Genomic DNA, 18,809 nt, shown 5'->3' with positions numbered 1-18,809 from the left:
TGCCATCCAATTGTACTAGGTGTGAAATTAGTAGCAGTATCTGCCAAGCTTTACACTTTTTCTTCTTGTAGTTTTGCTACAAGATATTCTCACCTTCAGGGCCAGATTCCAAATTTCAGACGTGCAGTAGATATAATACTGCCACTTACCTTTAAAAAAACCCCATTATTGTGCTTTTTCCAAGATCTGATGCTAATCTGACCCCGAGATTACGTGAGACATTATAATCCTATGAATGTTTTCATCACAGCATGGAAATAATTAGACTTGGGAAATCCCGCCTACTGTTGCTGTAGGGTAAATTAAAACAAGAGAAGAATTTGGTAGCTTATTCTATTATTTAGAAGTGAACTTAAGCCTATGCTAAAGAAAATGACCTGCAAAAACAAGTCTGGGCATACATTTGTAAGCACAGAAAATATAGAGATGATTTTCAAGGAATGCAAGTGTCCAAAGGGACATCATCATTACCTTGAACTAAAAGTGAGGGGAGGGGGGAGAAGCTACACTATAATGACAAGACATGCAAAATTTACCTTGGGTACTGATTATCAAAAAATTATATAGTAATAGATTTGATGCAGACTACTTGTAGTGAAATTCTCCTCTTGGAAGAAGTTAACATTTCCTTATATTTCCTCTTTCCAGCAGCAACCCCTCCTTGATTTGGACCCTTCCATCAAGGAAATAAGGGTTTCTTTTCATGAAAGGATAAATCAGAGCTAACTTTTTCTATACCCTTTGAAATATAAAAGGCAATTTGGAATTTTTGAGATTAAATTATGAAAAAGGGCAACTATACTAAAACAATTATATTCAAATTCAGTATTACAGCTATTCCAAATATTAAACTATTAAAAAATACAATTTTATTGTATTCCAGAACTTCAATATAAAGATATGCTTACTGATTCAAAATTCAGTTCATCTGTGTTCAGTGGAGCTTAATCCCAATTAACAGTATTAAGGATCAGAAGCCTAATCAAAAAAGTCTTTGAGGATAGTAAGTCAATTCAAGCAAAATAAATGCAACAACTGAAAATAAGCCAGTAGATAGCAAAGAACTGAGAGTTAATGCAAACTAATTCCTAACTAGTTTAGGTAAAATAAATGGAACAGTTCTCAAAAAATAATAAATATATACAGTTTAACAATGCATTAAAAGTATCCTGTGTACAATATGACTTATCTGAAGTAACCCACTTGGACATTAACACTAAAAGACTATAGCCAACTAGCTGAATGACCACATAAGTCTTTCCCTTTGTTAACAATCGGATGGCAAAAGGATCCAGGAATGTAGTTTGTTGAAGTAGGTCAAATAGATATTTTTTAAAAATACTGTGAGGTATCATTAGCAATTCTTATAAGGTATTCAGTATTAATACTGTAAAAGGGGGCAAGTCCTTCATTACATAATATATTTTCTATATTAGGATTTCCAATGGTTAACTAAATTTAGGAAACATTGTAGTATTACAGGCATGGTTTACTAGAGTTAGTAAATTTATCCTCATGAAACAGTCAGGATTCTTTCATTTTCTGAAAGTCAACATGTATTAAGAGTTCAGGTTACAATTAAACCTGGGTAGCTGATAAAAAGGGAGAGAGAGAAAGAAAGAAAGACACTGACTTACCTAGGATTAATCTTTGCTTCTTCCATCATTTTCTTGAAATCTTCTTTGGCCTGCATTATTTTATTTTTCTTTTCTTTCCGTTCTTCTTCTGCCCTGGTTTTTACATACTGATCAAATACCTGAATAAATAGCAAACATAATTTGGGGCATTGTTAGAAGAGAACTAAGCCTATTTGTAAAAAAATACTAAAGAATATAAAGGGATCAGTGTAGTGAATCTCAAACTCAATGAAACTGTAACAACTTTTATACCAAGCCATTCTATAAAAAGCAGTTTTACTGCTATTTTTAATGCAACAAATTGTAGTTTACAGGAAAAAAAAGATTTAAACAGATGTTTTCTTTCAATAAGAAGAATGCATGTAAGTTTATGTGTCAAGGAAATTTTCCAAAGGTAACAGATTCCAAAGTCAAATGAATATGCTCTAACAAGCAAATGTTCCTTCCTTCCTCTAATATCTGAAAATATTAAGTGGTCACAGGATCCTGATCCATGGAATAGGTTGCAGACCTGCAGACCAACATGGAAGCAGACAATCTAAAACCTGAGCAGAAATAATTTCTTCTGTAATGCAATAATTGTAATTTAATACATTTATTCAAAATAAATACAGTACTAGGCATCCTTAGCAAGCTTGCACAACTGCTTCAAATGCTGTTTATAGTTATCTCTGCATGCATACACACGCAAAGAAAACACCCCCACTGTATCAGTCAATGAAAAAAAATATGCTCGAATACATTTATATGAAAAACTTTCAAAGCAGCTGTTTATTTTTTGAGAAGGGCACAGCAGCTTTGACATTTGAAAGATGCTCCTTTGGGTTAATGCACTTGTGGATCATCTATTTTCATTGCTTTACAGAGTCCTAAGATATTGTCAGTTTTGGAAGCCATCTTTTTCCCCCCAGCTTCTTAACTGCCACATATTTTAGCCTGGAAAATTGGGAGGGGGTTTTGGTTGGACCGGTGGAGGATTATCTGTAACAACATTCTTTACTCTGGGAGCCAAGAATATCTGCCTGCACCTGGATGGGATTGACTGGGGATTGTCTCCAGTTAAATGTGAAAATTGGATTGGACCATATGATGTATTTGTGGGAGTGGGGCAGGGTTGTGAATTTTCAACTGGGTGGGGAAAACCTGGAAGCTTCAGATTTGGGTTTTCCCAGATGTGCCAACATGACCTCTCTAATAAATTAGAATTTTGAGGAATTTCTAGCCTTGGAGTTTTATTTCGTTGGGGGTGTTTTTTGGAACCTTCACAGATGATGATCATGATGATTTCAACAGTACAACACAGCAAACAAGATCACTATGCTGGATTTTGTATTTCATCACCACTCAGGCATTTCCCAAGCACCTAGGATTGCGTGATGTAGCAGCAAATTGTGTGCCGATCACAGTAAAGCAGCCGTTTGCAATTGACAGATGGATTTTGTCAACTCTGATGGTTTTCAAATGTCTACTTAGATCCTTTGGCACTGCGCCCAACGTGCCAAGGACCACTGAGACCATTTTCACTCGCTTATGCCAGGGTCGTTGCAGCTCGATTTTCAGATCTTTGTATTTCACAAATTTCTCTAGCTGCTTCTCCTTAATTCTGCTGTCTCCTGGGATTGCAATATTGATGATCCATACTTTCTTTTTCTCACAATCATGATGTCTGGTGTATTATGTTTCAAAATTCAGTCAGTCTTAAGTTGGAAGTCCCACAGTAGTGTCGCTTGCTCATTTTTGACCACTTTTTCGGGCTTATGATCCCATCAGTTCTTTGCCACTGGTAGATGATAGTTCTGGCACAAGTTCCAGTGGATCATCTGTGCCACAGCATTATGTCTATGCCTATAGTCAGTCTGTGTGATCTTTTTGCAGCAGCTGAGTATGTGATCGATTGTTTCCTCTGCTTCTTTACAGAATCTGCACTTCGGATCTGTTGATTTTTCAATTCTGGCTTTGTTCTGGCATTTGTTTTAATGGCCTGTTCTTGTGCAGCCAGTATTAGTCCTTCTGTCTCCTTTTTGAGTGTTCCACTTGTAAGCCATGCCCAGGTTCTTTCTTTATCCACTTTACCTTCAATCTTCTACAAGAATTGGCCATGCAATGCTTTGTTCTGCCAGCTGTCCATACGGCACTGAGTTACAATTATCATCATCATCACTATCATCCTTTTATTCATTAAACATGAAACCCAGTCAACTGAACATTTTAAAGTATCACAAATACCACTGACTGTGCTAATGGTCACACAGGTTGCTGCCAGCGTTGTAAGTATCAACCAAGTATCTTGTACAATATTCCAAGTAGCAAGTTTTTTACAGTTTCGCTGATGTTAATGCAGGAAGCTGCAATTTCTTAATTTATTTTATAAAATTCTTGGACATGGTACAAATGCCCCAATGACAATGGGTATCACTGTTACATTTCATCTATAGCTGTGTAGTTTCAATGGCCAGGTTGCGATAGTCCGTGAATTTTTCCAGTTCTTTTTTTCCGACTCTGGCATCTCCTAGTACCGTGATATCAATAAATTATACACTTCAGTTTTTGACAATTGTGATATCGGGCATGTATCCATTGTATTTGAAAATCTCACAAGATCTTTCTCATTTTTGATAACTTTTTCCACATTATGTTCCCCTGACTTTTTGGATACAGGTTAAGTTGTATTTTTTGCATAATGATCAGTGGATTAATTTAGCAACTCAGTCACATCAGCTTTGTAATCAGTTTGTGCAGTTTTGTTGAATTCACATATTAAATATTAAAGTTTTGATTTTGTCATTGCAAAGTCAACACTTTGGATTTTTGGTGGGGTTTTTTGTATCTTTGCTTTCATGGCATTAGTCCCTTGTCTGAAGACTCAGGGCGGCTCATAAGAAGATAAATACAAATACAAAAATAAGCAAATACAAAATACAAAAATAATGTACCCTGTTTTCCCCCAAATAAGACATCCCATGATAATAAGCCCAATAGGGCTTTTGGCTTATAATAAGGCCAAGCGCTTATTTTGGGTTCAAAAAAATATAAGACAAGGTTTTATTTTCAAGGAAACACAGTATGCATGTATGTTATATATGTTAGAAGATTTCAGTTTGATATGCAGACAACAGACTCATCCCCTGTAGCTGTCTTTAACAGGAAAGAGAGACAGGGCAGAAAACATCCTGAAGCCAAGATAGCTCCACATCCATTTGCACTACTCAGATGATCCTGAGGACACAGATAAATCTCTCTAAAGAAATGCAAATGACCAGGTCTCTAAAGGAATATAAATCCTTCCAGTCCTCACCATCCAGTCAGAGCTGAAAAAACTTTTTGAATAAATGAAGTTTTCAAAGAAAAAACAATAAACTCCAGCTGGCTCCTGAAAAAAGAACCTTTGGAACAACCATGATCAGGATGACTGAGAATCTCCATGGAATATGTTAGAATTATATATCCTTCTTTGGAAAGTTTTTCATATAACTACAGTAATTCAGCATCTTTTGTAATCAAGGTTTGTTTGGTGTTTTAATTTATTTTTGTAGGTATTGGTTTGGGGCAATTTATCTGAAATAAGTATTTCTTGTTTGTAACTATTCAAAGCAGTATCTATGTAATTTGTTGAAGGATGAAGCTTCTATATCTCAATAGAAAATACTGTTTTAAAAGTTTTCCTCCTTTTTCTATATAATTTAAAATTCAGTCATTTAAAACCTTCCAGATATTAACAAAAGAAGTCATATTGAAGAATTAACTGTGTTGTAAAGAGCCTCAGATATTTTCAAATATTTCCAACCTTTAAAAACCCTGTTTTTGTATTTTATTATATGAATATAATACATAATTTATTTAAAAGACCTTTTATTTTACCTGTTTCCTTTCCTTGGGGTTAAGAAGGAGGTACCGGGGATCAAAAACAATTTTGTGTAGCTCTTTTTCCCATGTAGAAAAAGCAGAAACCTTTAAGAAATAAAGTGGGGAAAAGTAATGATTTTGCAGGCAATTAAATTCAGGCAAAAAGATACAAGTTCTGCAATTCTGCTTGAAATCTACAGGACTTCTATTAGAAAGAAGCTATAACTGAAATCTTTACAGCAGTTTCATCACTAATAGATGATGAACAGCAGGAAGTCAGTAGGGCCAATTTTCACACTAATTGGCTCTGAAAACTTCTACATAATTACAGAGAACTAACACATCTAATTACTTATTAAAATGACCACTACTGTGTGACATTTAAAAACTGCTATATCAAAAGAAAGCCTTGAAGTTCAGCTCTGACTTTCTTTGCTTTTTTAGGTCTCTGCAGAACAATCAGTAATTCTATTTTCTCCTCATAAATTGAAGCACTATGCAAACAATCAATACTATGACATTCTGTATGTAGCATGTAAAAGGGAAGATTCTGAAAGCTTGATTAGATTGTGACATTTAATAGAAAGTACACCAATACCAGAATTTTTCTTAAAAACATGCTTAGTTCTTAACCAAAGTGCATGCAGATCTTTCAAAAATGAAAATTTTATTTACTCCCTAACTGCAAACACTATTCATTAATCAAGCAGTATTAAATGTGTTTTTGACAATGGTAGTAGGGATAGATATGAACAACACATGAAATAATGACCTTAGTACAGCAATATTAATGTAATAAGATTAAAATAAAATTCAAATTAGTGTAATTATATTCAATCAATCAATAGAACAAGACCAGGATAGTCACACTTTCTCCCTTCTGGCCCCATTAAAAGCCATAAACAAGACTGACTAATGTGCTTTGATTTCATGCTCTGGTCTAAATCCTGACAGAAAAGAATCCAGATTATGTTTCTTTCAGTATTCTAACTGTAGAACAATTGTTTTCTCAACAATAGAGAGAAAGATTGGAGACCAACCTTTTTGACTATTTTATATTAGAGCATATGGCAATTTATATATCACATCAATTTAGGAAATGGTCCTCAGTGATTACATAAACAATGTAATACTTTGAAAAAATCATATAAATTTAATCTGAGAATTGTTTCTGACCCCTCTTTCCAGGAGCATGTCTTTGAATTGTTTCATTCGAGCCTCGAGAGGGACAATAGCTCTTTCTCGAGCAGCTTTAATTTCTGCCTCCATGGCAGCCTCTTTTTCCGAATCCATGTCTTTGTTGTCTTCTTTCCTATTAAAAAAACATATGATAGAATTCTATTCATTTATTTATCATTTATTGTATGCCACCAAATTCATCCAAACTAATTTTGGACCAATATTACCATTCAATGATCTGTTCTTTATACTCAAGACAACTACTACTTCATTCTGAGTTCAGAAATAAGAAATAGTTAACTTAGCTTTATAGAGCTTTATAGAGAAGTTGATCATGTGCATTCTTCCTTTCATATAGAAACTTACTTCCGCTTCTTTGTTTTAATAGGCTCATCATCATTGGCTTCTTCTAACATTTCATGCTCATCTTTCACTGTAAAAGAAATACCTATTTTTACTCTGTAGATCATCATTCAAATGCATTAGTTATGTTTAATTAACACTCACATACAAATTTTAAAGAACATTTTCTTCCTTCCCATTTTCCCACAAGTGCTGATCTGTTAGTATCTATGTACAAGACAGTTGGGTTTTAAGGGGCGAGTACAAGTGCACTAGAGTGCCTTCCGTCCCCTGTCCTATTACTCTCCTATATCGCCTATACTTTTCTTCTATTCCTATATCTCTTCTTCTATTCTTTCATTGATGTTTATTCCTTTATCTTCTCTTCTATTCTTTCTTAGATATATTTTACTATGAGTATATCCTCTATAACCTTCATTATGTATTTTACTATGTGTATACCCACTAAAACCCTGTGTATTGGACAAAATCAATCAATCAATCGAGAAACAAGTTAACAATGAATGTTTGTTTATATTGAACTACTATAGCTTTAAGGGATAGTGTTGCAATTTGCCATAAGAGGGAGCCAGAAAGCATGATTCTCTCTCTCTGCTCTTTCTGCTGATTCATTGAGACTGATGTGGTAAGCTTGATGGTAGTTTGATGTATTGTAAGCCATAATGTATGTCTGATATGTAAGACAAAGACAGGCTTATAATATTATTACTGTATTGAAAAATATTGACTATTTAATTTGATTGAGCTATTTCTAAAGTAAACTTTATACACTTTAAATATCAGCTGAAATCCCACATTTTCCTCTGTAGATGGTCCTTGATAACTCAAGGGTTCTGCATACTCCTTAACAAGATCTGCTTTTAACCAGATTTTGATCTATTGGATTTAATAGGAATTGACAGACCACTTTGTCACCTGTCTGATGTTGTGGGCTAAGAAGCTTTCATGGCTAAAATGGGACCAGAACTCTCCTGGTTTCTAGCCTAGTGCCTTAACTATCCATAATTAAATCCCACATTATACATTTAAATACTATTCTACATTACCATCTTAGTATCTTAAAATGCAATATATTTCTTCAACAACGTACAGCTGCAGTTATAGTTTTACAACCCACGTACATTTTTTAAAAGTGTGAAGTGTAACTTCCAGAAGATATTCTTTCCAAGAAAGATCCAAATCTATGAAAGGATTAACTGATACTATCATTTGGACTGAATTATCACTTGAACAATACAGAACCATTTTACAAAATACAAGGATCACCAAAGAACCTCAATGAAAATATTGTAGAAGATATGAATTTCAGGAAATAAAGGATTAATTAGTGCCAGGCTAAGTAATAAGTAACAGGTAATCTTCACCTTGCAACCAGATGCTCAGCATCCGTTTGAGGTCCTCCAAAAGCTACTTACAACCTGGTCTTTAAGTTACCGCTGCTGCAGCGTCCCTGTAGCCATTTACTTATATGTCTGAATTTCTCCCACTTATCCCTATGGTCCTTGGTCTGGCTTTCCAGCCCACCAGGACCCATATTCTCCTTCTCTCTTACCTTTTGAAGATTCCCAGAACTTGGGTTAAGGAAGCAAGCTGGGCTTTCCGGAAGGCCTTTATTTTCCAAGCTGCCACATTGAAACATGGTATTTGGAAAATGGTGGCCACTTTGGGGATCACACCACACTGCCCAGTAATGAAACAACTTGCTATACTTCCTAGAGCTCTGCAGCCTTCTGCAGCATTCAATGGAAGAATCAGGTTTATCCATTAGAAATACTTGTGGTTTAACTTCTAAATATAAGTGTCAATTTTAGTGCAGACTTCTTTTAGTCATCCAAGGCTAACTAGGTCTGCTCCTTATACCATAATAAAATATCTACATAGGCTGATTTTGAAGACATTTCAAAATATACTAGCCAGGATATAGTTTCATTGGTAGATTATGATTTCCAGTCATAACTGAGAATACTATTTATAACCTCTAGAAACCTAAATTATTTAAGACCAAATTACCTAAGACGTCATCTTCTCATGCATGAACATACCCAGATGTTTAAATGTTCTGGAGAAGATGCTCTTTATCTTCCTAACACCTTAAATGCCTTGTGGAAAAGTTTGGGAAAAGGCATTCTCAGTAATTTATTTATTTTATTTATTTATTGGATTTGTATGCCCCCCCCTCTCCGCAGACTCGGGGCGGTTAATAACAGTGATAAAAAACAGCATGTAACAATCCAATACTAAACAACTAAAAAAAACCTTATTATAAAACCAAACATACATACAAACATACCATGCGTAAATTATAAGGCCTAGGGGGAAAGAATATCTCAATATACACTATCAAGTGTGGATGGTTTGGCTCCGTATGAATTTTATTTGTGATTTCCCCCCCCCAAGCATTCTGGGCAGCATCTAACCAGTATAGCAACTTCAAAATCAGTAATGCAATGAAGATGGTTTACTCAGCCATACTTGGAAGCAGTTGCAATTTTTGAATTTTCTCCACGTAGGTAGTTCTCCGCTCTATTTCATGTAGAGTATTAACAATTTAGCAAATATGTGATTAACTCAAAATTACTGTAGATTAGTAACCTGCAAAATCTGGGCACATATAATCTTCAACTGCTGATTAAGCAGGAGCTTTTACGTTCAGAAGGATAATCAACCAGGGCAACCAATGCCGTTTCTGTCCCATAACATGAGAGTGTTATGGGACACTGTTACTTTTGTGGTACTTTAATGTTAATGTTACTTTTAGGACTTTGTAGATAAATCATTTCTTTCTGAACAGACTTTCACAAAAATGGATGACTGAAGATTAAGCAAAGAGGGTACTGAGTAGGATGGCTGTTGTTTAATATAAAGTACCGTTTCCCCCGAAAATAAGACCTTGTATTTTTTGACCCCCAAAATATGGCCTTGGCCTTATTATCGTGCGGGGGGGAGGGGGGGGTCCTTATTATTTTCAGTGTGAAGGCGGGCTGGGACATGAGATGCTCATCTTAGTCTGAGCTCGGTGGCTTCTCTTGACCAGTTTGTGAACCCCTTGTGCTGGGGACATCTCCCACCCTTTCCCCAGAAAGTAGTTTTGCATGGGCGGGGCTTATTTCAGTGCATGCCTTGAAAAGCCTTTTTGGCCTAATATCATGTCATATTTTCAGGGAAACATGGTATTTTAAATGTGTTACTATTTCTCTCAGAGAAGCTTTGGCAATTTCTTGAATTAAGCTGCTCATACTATGCCTGGCTACCTGAAGGAGCCAGAAAGGGTACATATCTAGTTTACAAGTATTAACAAATAATCTTATTTAATTTCCAAAATTGCAAACCAACCACAACTATTTATAGTCCATATTATATTATATCCATATCAAATGCAGATTTTCAAAAAGTAACTTGTCAGAATTAATTGAACACATAAGCGACTTTTAGCCTTACTTAGTTTTTTTCCTTCATCCATTCCTTTTTTATGAGGAGGCTCCTGAATAATTTTATCCACATCTGCTCTTCCTATTAAATCATCTGGTCGATCCCACATTGATAGTCTAGTGGTAGGGTTATAAAAGAAAACCCGTTCATCACCTGTCCACACCACACACCTAGAAAAAAAGAGTATATTATATAATTGCTGCAGGTTTTAAATTATATTTAATTTTATATGAAAGTTAACAAGCAAGAAAATGCTTTTTATTTTAACAGACTATGTAGAGTAAAGATAACAGTAATTTTAAGAAAGTGTTTCTAATAATAAATAAAATATCCTTGAAATTGAATTCAACTCCAGGAAATAAGCATTGATTGCTTACCTATACGCCTCTTTTCGTAAACTGAGCGGGTACAGCAGTCATGTGGGTTGCTCGCTGTCCAATCTGCATAGGATCAAGCCTTGTCTTTTAAAAGATTGCTGGATCCACCCCTTCCCAGAATTTACGAATCCGTAGACTTGAAAGTGGTGGCTCAAATGGTGCTCTACTCTCGTGATTAAAAAAAAGATTAGAAAGGTACAACCAGTCAGAAAGACATAGGGAGGGAAGTGACTGCTGTACCCGCTTAGCGTACGAGAAGAGGTGTTCAGGTAAGCAATCAACGCCTATTCTCCGTACTGAAAGAGTGGGTCCAGCAGTCACGTGAGACATACCCAGCAGATGTGTCCCTAGGGAGGTATTAGTTGGCTATCATGAGAGATAAGGGATTGGAGGACTCTTCTGCCGAAGGCAGCATCTACTGAAGTGTAAGAGACAATTTTATAATGCCTTATGAAGGAATTAGATAAGGCCCAAGTGGCCGCCTTGCAGACTTCTTCCAAGGGGGCCTGAGTTGCTCAAGCTGCTGATGTGGCTGCACTTCTTGTAGAATGTGCTGTGATTCCTCTTGGTACATTGAGGGAGGCTGACTCGTAAGCTTTTGAGATTGCCCCTTGAATCCAACGGCCTAATACGGTTGGCAAGACCTTGGCCCCCAGAGATCTGGGGTGGTAGGTTACGAATAAGGCTTCTGACCTACGAAAGATCCTGATTCGTTGGATATAGATCCGCAGAGCTCTGGTGAGATCTAATGCGTGCCATCTGATGGAGAGATGATGGTTCTGGTTGGAGCAGAAGGAAGGCAACACGATGTCCTGGGATCTGTGGAACATGGAACTGACCTTTGGCAGAAAGGTGGGATCCAAACGGAGGACTACTTTGTCTGAGTGGAACTGGCATAGGTCTTGTCGGATGGAAAGAGCCGCCAGTTCAGAGATACGTCTGGCAGAGGTGATTGCCACAAGGAAAGCTACCTTGTAAGATAGGTGCCTGAAGGAAGCTGACATTAGCGGTTCGTATGGAGCTTGAGTAAGAGAATGCAGAACTCAAGGTAAGTCCCAGGATGGATATCTGTGGACAGTGGGAGGTCTTTTTCTGCCGTCAGTCTTCTATGTTTCTATGACAGTGGGAGGCCTGAGGTTTGAAAGAACCGTTGAACTAACCTGAATGGTCTTCTCGATGCACTGCGGGGAGAGTCCAACGTGGCTGAACTATTACATAAGGCTGAACCATTTTGTAATAGTTCAGCCTTATTGGAAGGGACTGAGTTAAAAATTAACATATTAAATAGGTCCCACCCCAGTGAGTCAGGCGATAATAAAATGAAGTCATAGCGTAAATAAACCAATAACATTTATTCAACATATGTAAACTGTCAACTATGCAGAACTTAGTAAACTCTGTGCCCCTGGGCCCAATGGTTGGACGGGTTTGGACTCTCCTTGCAGTGCATCGAGAAGACCGTTCAGATAAATTCAACGGTTCTTCTCCACTGCACTGCTATGGAGAGTACAATGTGGGATATACCCAAGCTTAAGTCACTAGGGGCGGGAACAGGCTGGACATGGGGCGCAAACTCTTCACACACACTTTGCAGCACCCTGCGTCCAAACGCCGCGTCAGCTGAAGCATATGCATCCAGACGATAATGCTTGATAAATGTGTCGGGAACAGCCCAGGTTGCCGCCCGACATATGTCCTCGATCGGAGCCTGAGTTGCCCAAGCAGCCGATGTAGCTGCACTTCTCGTGGAGTCCACCATGATGCCAGGTGGAAGTGGCGTAGAGGTTGACTTGTACGCTGTGACGATACAGGAGCGAATCCAGCGACTGTCTTAGAAGAGACTTTTGACCCCTTGGACGATGAGTAAGACACAAACAAGGATTCTGTTTTCCTGAACGTGCTCATGCGTCGAATGTATATTTTTAGGGCACGTCTCACATCCAGTTTATGCCATTTTAGTTCTAATGGGTGTGACCCATGTGCACAAAAGTCAGGTAATATAACTTCCTGTGTTCGGTGAAAGACGGTATTGACTTTGGTCAAAAAGGTAGGGTCTAAGCGTAGGACCACCCTGTCTGGGTGAAAAACACACAAGTCCGGTCTTACTGATAATGCAGATATTTCGAACACTCTCCTAGCCGAAGTGATGGCTACAAGGAATATTGTTTTAAAGGATAGAAGATGTAGTGGAACCCCGTAGAGGTTTGAATGGAGGTCCCATGAGAGCTTGTAGTACTGTCGGTAAGTCCCAAGTTGGGAAGCGATGAAGAGTAGGTGGTCTCAAGTTAGCTACTCCCTTAATAAAGTCTTTTATCCACGGATGTTGTGAGATACATCTAGCTAAGTTCAATTTCAGGATGGTTGCTATAGCCGCTACTTGCCTGCGTAGGGTATTGGGTGCTAATCCTTTGTCGAGGCCGTTTTATAGATATGACAGAAGTTGTACTCCTGCATGAAAGACGGAAGATTTTCCTCTTGGGGAGCTGTAGAAGATGCATCTGGTTTGTTCTGACCAGCAAGGCCTGTAGCTGTTCTGGCCTTGAATAGAAGGGACTTGAACAGTTGGAAAGGAAAAAAGGTAGGAGAGGGAATCTTGACTTGGGATTCCTCATCCCCTGACAGGCCTTGGAATGGGTCATCTCTGTCTTCTAGATCCTCGTCTTCCTCATTCTTATCCTGTGAAGTCAGAGCCTGATTCTTGGACTGGTACTCTATAGGTTGAGAAAGAGCTCACAGGCCTAGAGGCACTTGGGTTGGTGGACGAGGTTGAGAAAGCGCATTGATAGCCGAGAGCTTGGCATCAATGGCTTGAGATAAAGAATACATAAACTGCAGCTCTAGAGAGAGGTTAGTAATAGAGGCAGGTAGCTGAGGAGACACCCTATGGGCCTGGGCTGGGCCTGGCTCACCTGGACCTAAGCCCCATAAATTAGGTTGGGGTCTATTAAGGTTTGGCTCATCCAGGGAAAGCACAGGGACACTTGAGGGAGGCAAATCAGAGGCCTCTGGAGGGTCAGAAGGACTAATATGCACTTGGGCCTGCACTCTCAATCGTTTAGCAGATTGCTCGTGGATTTTTTGAAGAGCTTTGTCCTGTCTCTTCTCAGCTCTAGTGGCCCTAGCCGTGTGGGGAGCTGCTAAGAAGAGGAGGAGGTGGCCTGGGGGAATGGGTTCAATTTCATCACCAGTAGGCCTACCATCCTGGGGACCCTTAGAAGAAGAAGAAGTGCTTCTCTTGGGAATAGAAGCAGCCATGGTCTGAAAAAATATTAACAGCAACAAGGTCTGAGCCAAGGATGGAGAAGCTACTATGACTAGGCAAAAAAATTCCCAAGAGGAAGAAGACTCAAGCTCCTAGGCCCAGGAGTGTCTGCAGGTCAAAGACTATCTGGATCAATCCAAAGTTCGTGCCAATGAGTACAGAAGGGCTAGGCCTCCCTAAAGCTACCACCAAGGCACACTGGTTAAGAGGCCTAGCTGAGGAGTAATAGTCTGAGAGTCTTCACAGCCTACTCTGGGCCACGCGGTGGACTTTATGGCGCCAAGTAGCTTGCGCATGGGCGAGCTGCAAATGCTGATATTACTGGGCGCTGAGGGCCTTTGCGCCAAAGAAAAAAACTCCAATTTTTTAAAATGGAGAAATGACTAAAGTCCAAGAGACGAACAAGAGAGCTTGTTAAGTGTCCCACAACGCAGGAGGAAAGACCCGTTGTACCTACCTGAACGGTCTTCTCGATGCACTGGAAGGAGAGTCCAACATGGGTATTTAACCAATCCTATTGGTAGAGACTGAGTAAAAAATTTACATAATAATAGGTACCGCCCCCTTGCAGTCCCCCCATGAGCTCAGTTTTAAAAACGAAAGGCACTTAAGAGGATAACCAAGTTTTATTGACCAATGCAATAACTCATAAACCAACCCAACCTCCGGTGTCCCTGAACTTCAACTACCGGGTGGGTTTGGACTCTCCTTCCAGTGCATCGAGAAGACCGTTCAGGTAGGTACAACGGGTCTTCTCCACTGCATCTGGAAGGAGAGTCCAACATGGGATATACCAAAGATTTTTAAAGCCCATGGGAGGGAGAAGGTCTAACTAGGGACTTAGGAGAAACACAAACTCTTTGAAGAACCCTCCTGCCAAAGGCCGCTTCCGCTGAAGCAAAGGAGTCCAACTTATAATGTGTAATAAATGTTGTAGGGGCTGCCCAGGTTGCAGCCCGACAAATGTCCTCTATCGATGCTTGAGTAGACCAAGCCGCCGAAGTCGCCGCACTCCTGGTTGAGTGAGCCGTCAATCCTTCTGGAACTGTGTGTCCACCAGCCTTGTAGGCCTCCGAGATACAGTCCTTAATCCACCTACTAATGGATTTTGCCGATAGTCCAAGTCCCTTCCTATATTCAGAAAATGAAATAAAAAGAGTCTCAGACTTACGAAACTCCTCTGTCCTTCTAATGTAAATCTTTAGAGCCCTCCGGACATCCACCTTATGCCACAGTAGCTCCGATGGATGACTCCCATGAGAGCAGAAATCCGGAAGAATGAGTTCCTGCTTCCTATGGAACGCTGTATTTACCTTTGGTACAAAGGTGGGGTCCAAGCGAAGAACCACCCTATCCGGATAAAAGACACAGAGGTCAGGTCTCACGGATAACGCCGATATCTCCGACACCCTGCGCGCAGATGTAACAGCTACAAGGAAGGCTGTCTTGATGGACAGTAGCCTAATTGGTATAGACCTCAACGGTTCAAAGGGAGGCTTAGTTAAGGCCTTAAGTACCCACGTGAGGTCCCAGGATGGAAATCTCCTGATAGGCGGAGAATGTTTATTCGTGGCTCCTTTAATAAAGTCTCTGATCCAAGCATGCTGAGCCAAGGGGCGAGACTCCGGAGTCTGAATCATGGTGGCTAGGGCTGCCACCTGTCGTCTCAAAGTATTAGGGGCTAAGTCACGTTCCACCCCAGCTTGCAGAAATTCTAAAACAGTAATTACAGAAGCTTCCCTAGGGTCCTGTGAATCTTTGTTGCAAAATTTACAAAACGCAGCCCAGGTCGCCTGATAAATCCGTGAAGTCGATGGGCGCCTGGATGGTATCTATGACCTTCTCTGGTAAGTCCAACTGCTTCAATTTATGCCTTTCAAGTGCCAACCTGTCAAGTGTAGCCATTGAGGATCTGGGTGTTTCAGATTCCCCTGGCTCAACGAGATGATCTGATCCGGGATCCTCCACGGGGGTGACACTGAGAGTTCCACCAAGTCCGCGAACCACGGGCGATGTGGCCAGTACGGTGCTAGTAAGATCACCTCCGCCTCCTCGTGAAGAATCTTCTCCACCACCCTCGGGATGAGATTCACGGGGGAAAGGCGTACAGGAGACCGGGAGGCCAAGATGACAGTAGGGCGTTGGTCCCTTCTGCCCTTGGATCCGGAAAACGTGTGAAAAACCGCGGGAGCTGAGTGTTCTGGCTGCTGGCAAATAGGTCCACTAGGGGAACCTCGAACCTCTGGGTCAACTGGTAGAACAGGTCTGTATCGAGTCGCCACTCTGACGGGTCCAGCGTAGTCCTGCTGAGCCAATCCGCTGTGGAATTGCTGATCCCTGCGATATGTTCCGCGGTCAGCGACGCTAGATGGGTCTCGGCCCAGTTGAAAAGCCGCATAGTTTCCTCCATAAGACGGTGAGACCTTGTGCCCCCCTGGTGATTCAGGTGGGCCCTGGTTGCTACATTGTCTGTTAAGATAAGTATGTGTTTGCCCTCTACTAGGGGGGCAAAGGCCAGCAGGGCTAGAAACACTGCCCTTAGTTCTAAGAAGTTGATATTGACCGAAGCCAATTCCTCCACTGTCCATTGTCCTTGGGCCATATGTCGTCCCAGGTGAGCACCCCACCCGTATAAACTGGCGTCTGTGGTTAGAATGAGACGGTCCTGAGTGCGAAAGGGGGAGCCCTCCTGGATTGCTGCGGTGAGCCACCACTTCAACGACTCCCTGACTCTCTTTGGTAGGGAGATAATCCTTTGTGAGTGACTGACCTTGGCCCTCTGAGCTGGTAAAAGAAACCACTGAAGGCCTCTTATATGGTGCCTGGCCCAGGGAACTATACCTATGGCTGACACCAACGTTCCTAGCACTTTTGACAACAGTGCCAGCGGGGCCTTTCTGAGGCGGATCAAGCCGGAAACCAGACGATGAATATTCTCCTGTCTCTCGGGAGAAAGGGTTACCTTGCCTGATATGGTATTGATGATGGAACCCAGGTGTTGTAGTCTGGTTGACGGGGACAGCTGACTTTTCTCCACGTTTATAGTGAAGCCGTGCGCTTCTAGTGTCCGTATTGTTCTGGCTAGGTCCTCTCTGGCCTGCTCGGGGGACCTGGACAAAATAATTATGTCGTCCAGGTAGGCCATCAGTCTGATAGAATGAGACCGAAGGTTGGCCGTCAGGGCGTCCAGCAACTTGGTAAAAGTCCGTGGGGCCAAGGAGAGGCCGAAGGGCATCGCCCTGTATTGGTAATGTACGCCCTCTGAACAGAACCTGAGAAATTCCCTGTGTGTCGGATGCACAGGTACGTGGAGGTAGGCCTCCTTTAAATCTATTGAAGTCAACAGGTCCCTGGAACGTATTGAGGGAAGAATAGTCTGTAAGGAGTGCATGTGGAACCTCCTGTATTTGATGTAGATATTGAGTTGTTTCAAATTCAGTATCATTCGGTATCCTCCTGAAGTCTTGGGTACCGGGAAGATCCTGGAGTAAAATCCCCTGCCAACTTCTTGTCGAGGTACCTGTTCGATGGCTTGTATTTCCAATAAATGGGCAATCTCTTTTCGGATCTGCTGCCTCTTGTGTAGGTCCCGAAGCCTCGGGCAACTTACAAAGCGATGAGGAGGAGGCCCCATGAATTCCAGACGAAGTCCTTCCGATACGGTGGCTAGAACCCACTTGTCCGAGGAAGTGAGCAGCCAGGAGGGGCTGAAGTGTTGTAGCTTCCCTCCTAAAGGTAGAGGTCCGGGGGCGTCATTTGGAACGACGATATCCCCTCTGGTTGCCTCCTCGAAAGGACCGCCTGGACTGCTGGAAGCCTCTGGAACGATCCTGATAAGATCCGCGATCATACCTGAATGATTGCTGGGAATATTGATTCTGGTGAAAACCTCTCTGCGCCTGTCCTTGTCCGGTAGAAGCATCCCAACGTAGGTTCTGCCTTCTAGTGTAGGGAGTAAAACGACGGTCCTGGCGTTTATTGGACTTAAGGAGGACCTTCCTCTTGTCCTTGTCCTCTATGAGGACTTTATCCAAAATGTCACCGAAAAGCATCGATCCCTGCAGCGGAGCTGATGCCAGGCGCCATTTTGATTTCAAGTCCGCTGGCCAATTTCTCAGCCACAACAGTCGGCGTGACGACAGTGTAGTGGCCATGCCTCTACTGGCAAACTTAGCTGCGTGTAGGGTGGCGTCGGCGGAAAACTCAGCTGCGGCCTGCAATTTGCTGATATCCTGGCGAAGTCTGGCCTCCTCCGGGCCGAAGCGTGACTGCAGCTCCTGGAGCCACATGATGGAGGCCCTGTTGAAGAAGGAGGCCGCGGCAGCCGCTCGGAAACCCCAGCCCGCCATTTGGTGGGTCTTGCGTAATAGGGTTTCCGCCTTCCTGTCCTCTGGTTTCAAACTTTCCCCCGTCTCTGACGGTACAAGGGCACTAGAAACCAGCGTGACTACCGGCTGGTCAATGGGGGGAAACTCTAAAAGTTTTTCCACCTCTTCGTCGAATGTGTAGAACTTGCGCTCCAAATTCGAAGGTCCCTGAGCCGCTGCGGGGTGCTGCCAGGGTTTTTTAACTCCCTCAACAAAGATATGCGAGGCCGGGATGTGGTCCGACTCGGGTTGGGGTTCTCGTAAAAGGGAAGCAGATGTCTTGCCGGTCTCCGCTTCTGGCGTCTTGGCCGCTCCCTGCAGGTCCATTACCTGCTTTGCCTTAAAAAGCAGA

The 18,809-nt window shown here is 41.3% G+C and overlaps 1 protein-coding gene across 12 annotated transcripts in view; it reads right to left on the bottom strand.

Moving 5' to 3' along the window:
* Positions 1-18,809, bottom strand: part of TCERG1 (transcription elongation regulator 1) — a 71,855-nt gene that overhangs the window by 15,810 nt on the left and 37,236 nt on the right. For all 12 annotated transcript variants that reach the window (XR_011558034.1, XM_070739370.1, XM_070739371.1 and 9 more), the window contains 5 exons: positions 10,461-10,621; positions 7,026-7,092; positions 6,657-6,792; positions 5,496-5,585; positions 1,638-1,756 (listed from right to left, as the gene is read on the bottom strand). Coding sequence is in view for 11 of the 12 variants with exons in the window: in XM_070739370.1 (XP_070595471.1) it covers positions 1,638-1,756; positions 5,496-5,585; positions 6,657-6,792; positions 7,026-7,092; positions 10,461-10,621 (573 nt within the window). In the remaining variant the exon portion in view is untranslated. The remainder of the gene's footprint in view (positions 1-1,637; positions 1,757-5,495; positions 5,586-6,656; positions 6,793-7,025; positions 7,093-10,460; positions 10,622-18,809) is intronic.

The sequence above is a fragment of the Erythrolamprus reginae genome, chromosome 2 (assembly GCF_031021105.1).
Source record: "Erythrolamprus reginae isolate rEryReg1 chromosome 2, rEryReg1.hap1, whole genome shotgun sequence".
NCBI classification, from domain to species: domain Eukaryota; kingdom Metazoa; phylum Chordata; class Lepidosauria; order Squamata; family Dipsadidae; genus Erythrolamprus; species Erythrolamprus reginae.
The sequence above is the reverse complement of the archived record's forward strand: the minus strand, read 5'-3'. Positions and strand labels throughout refer to the sequence as shown.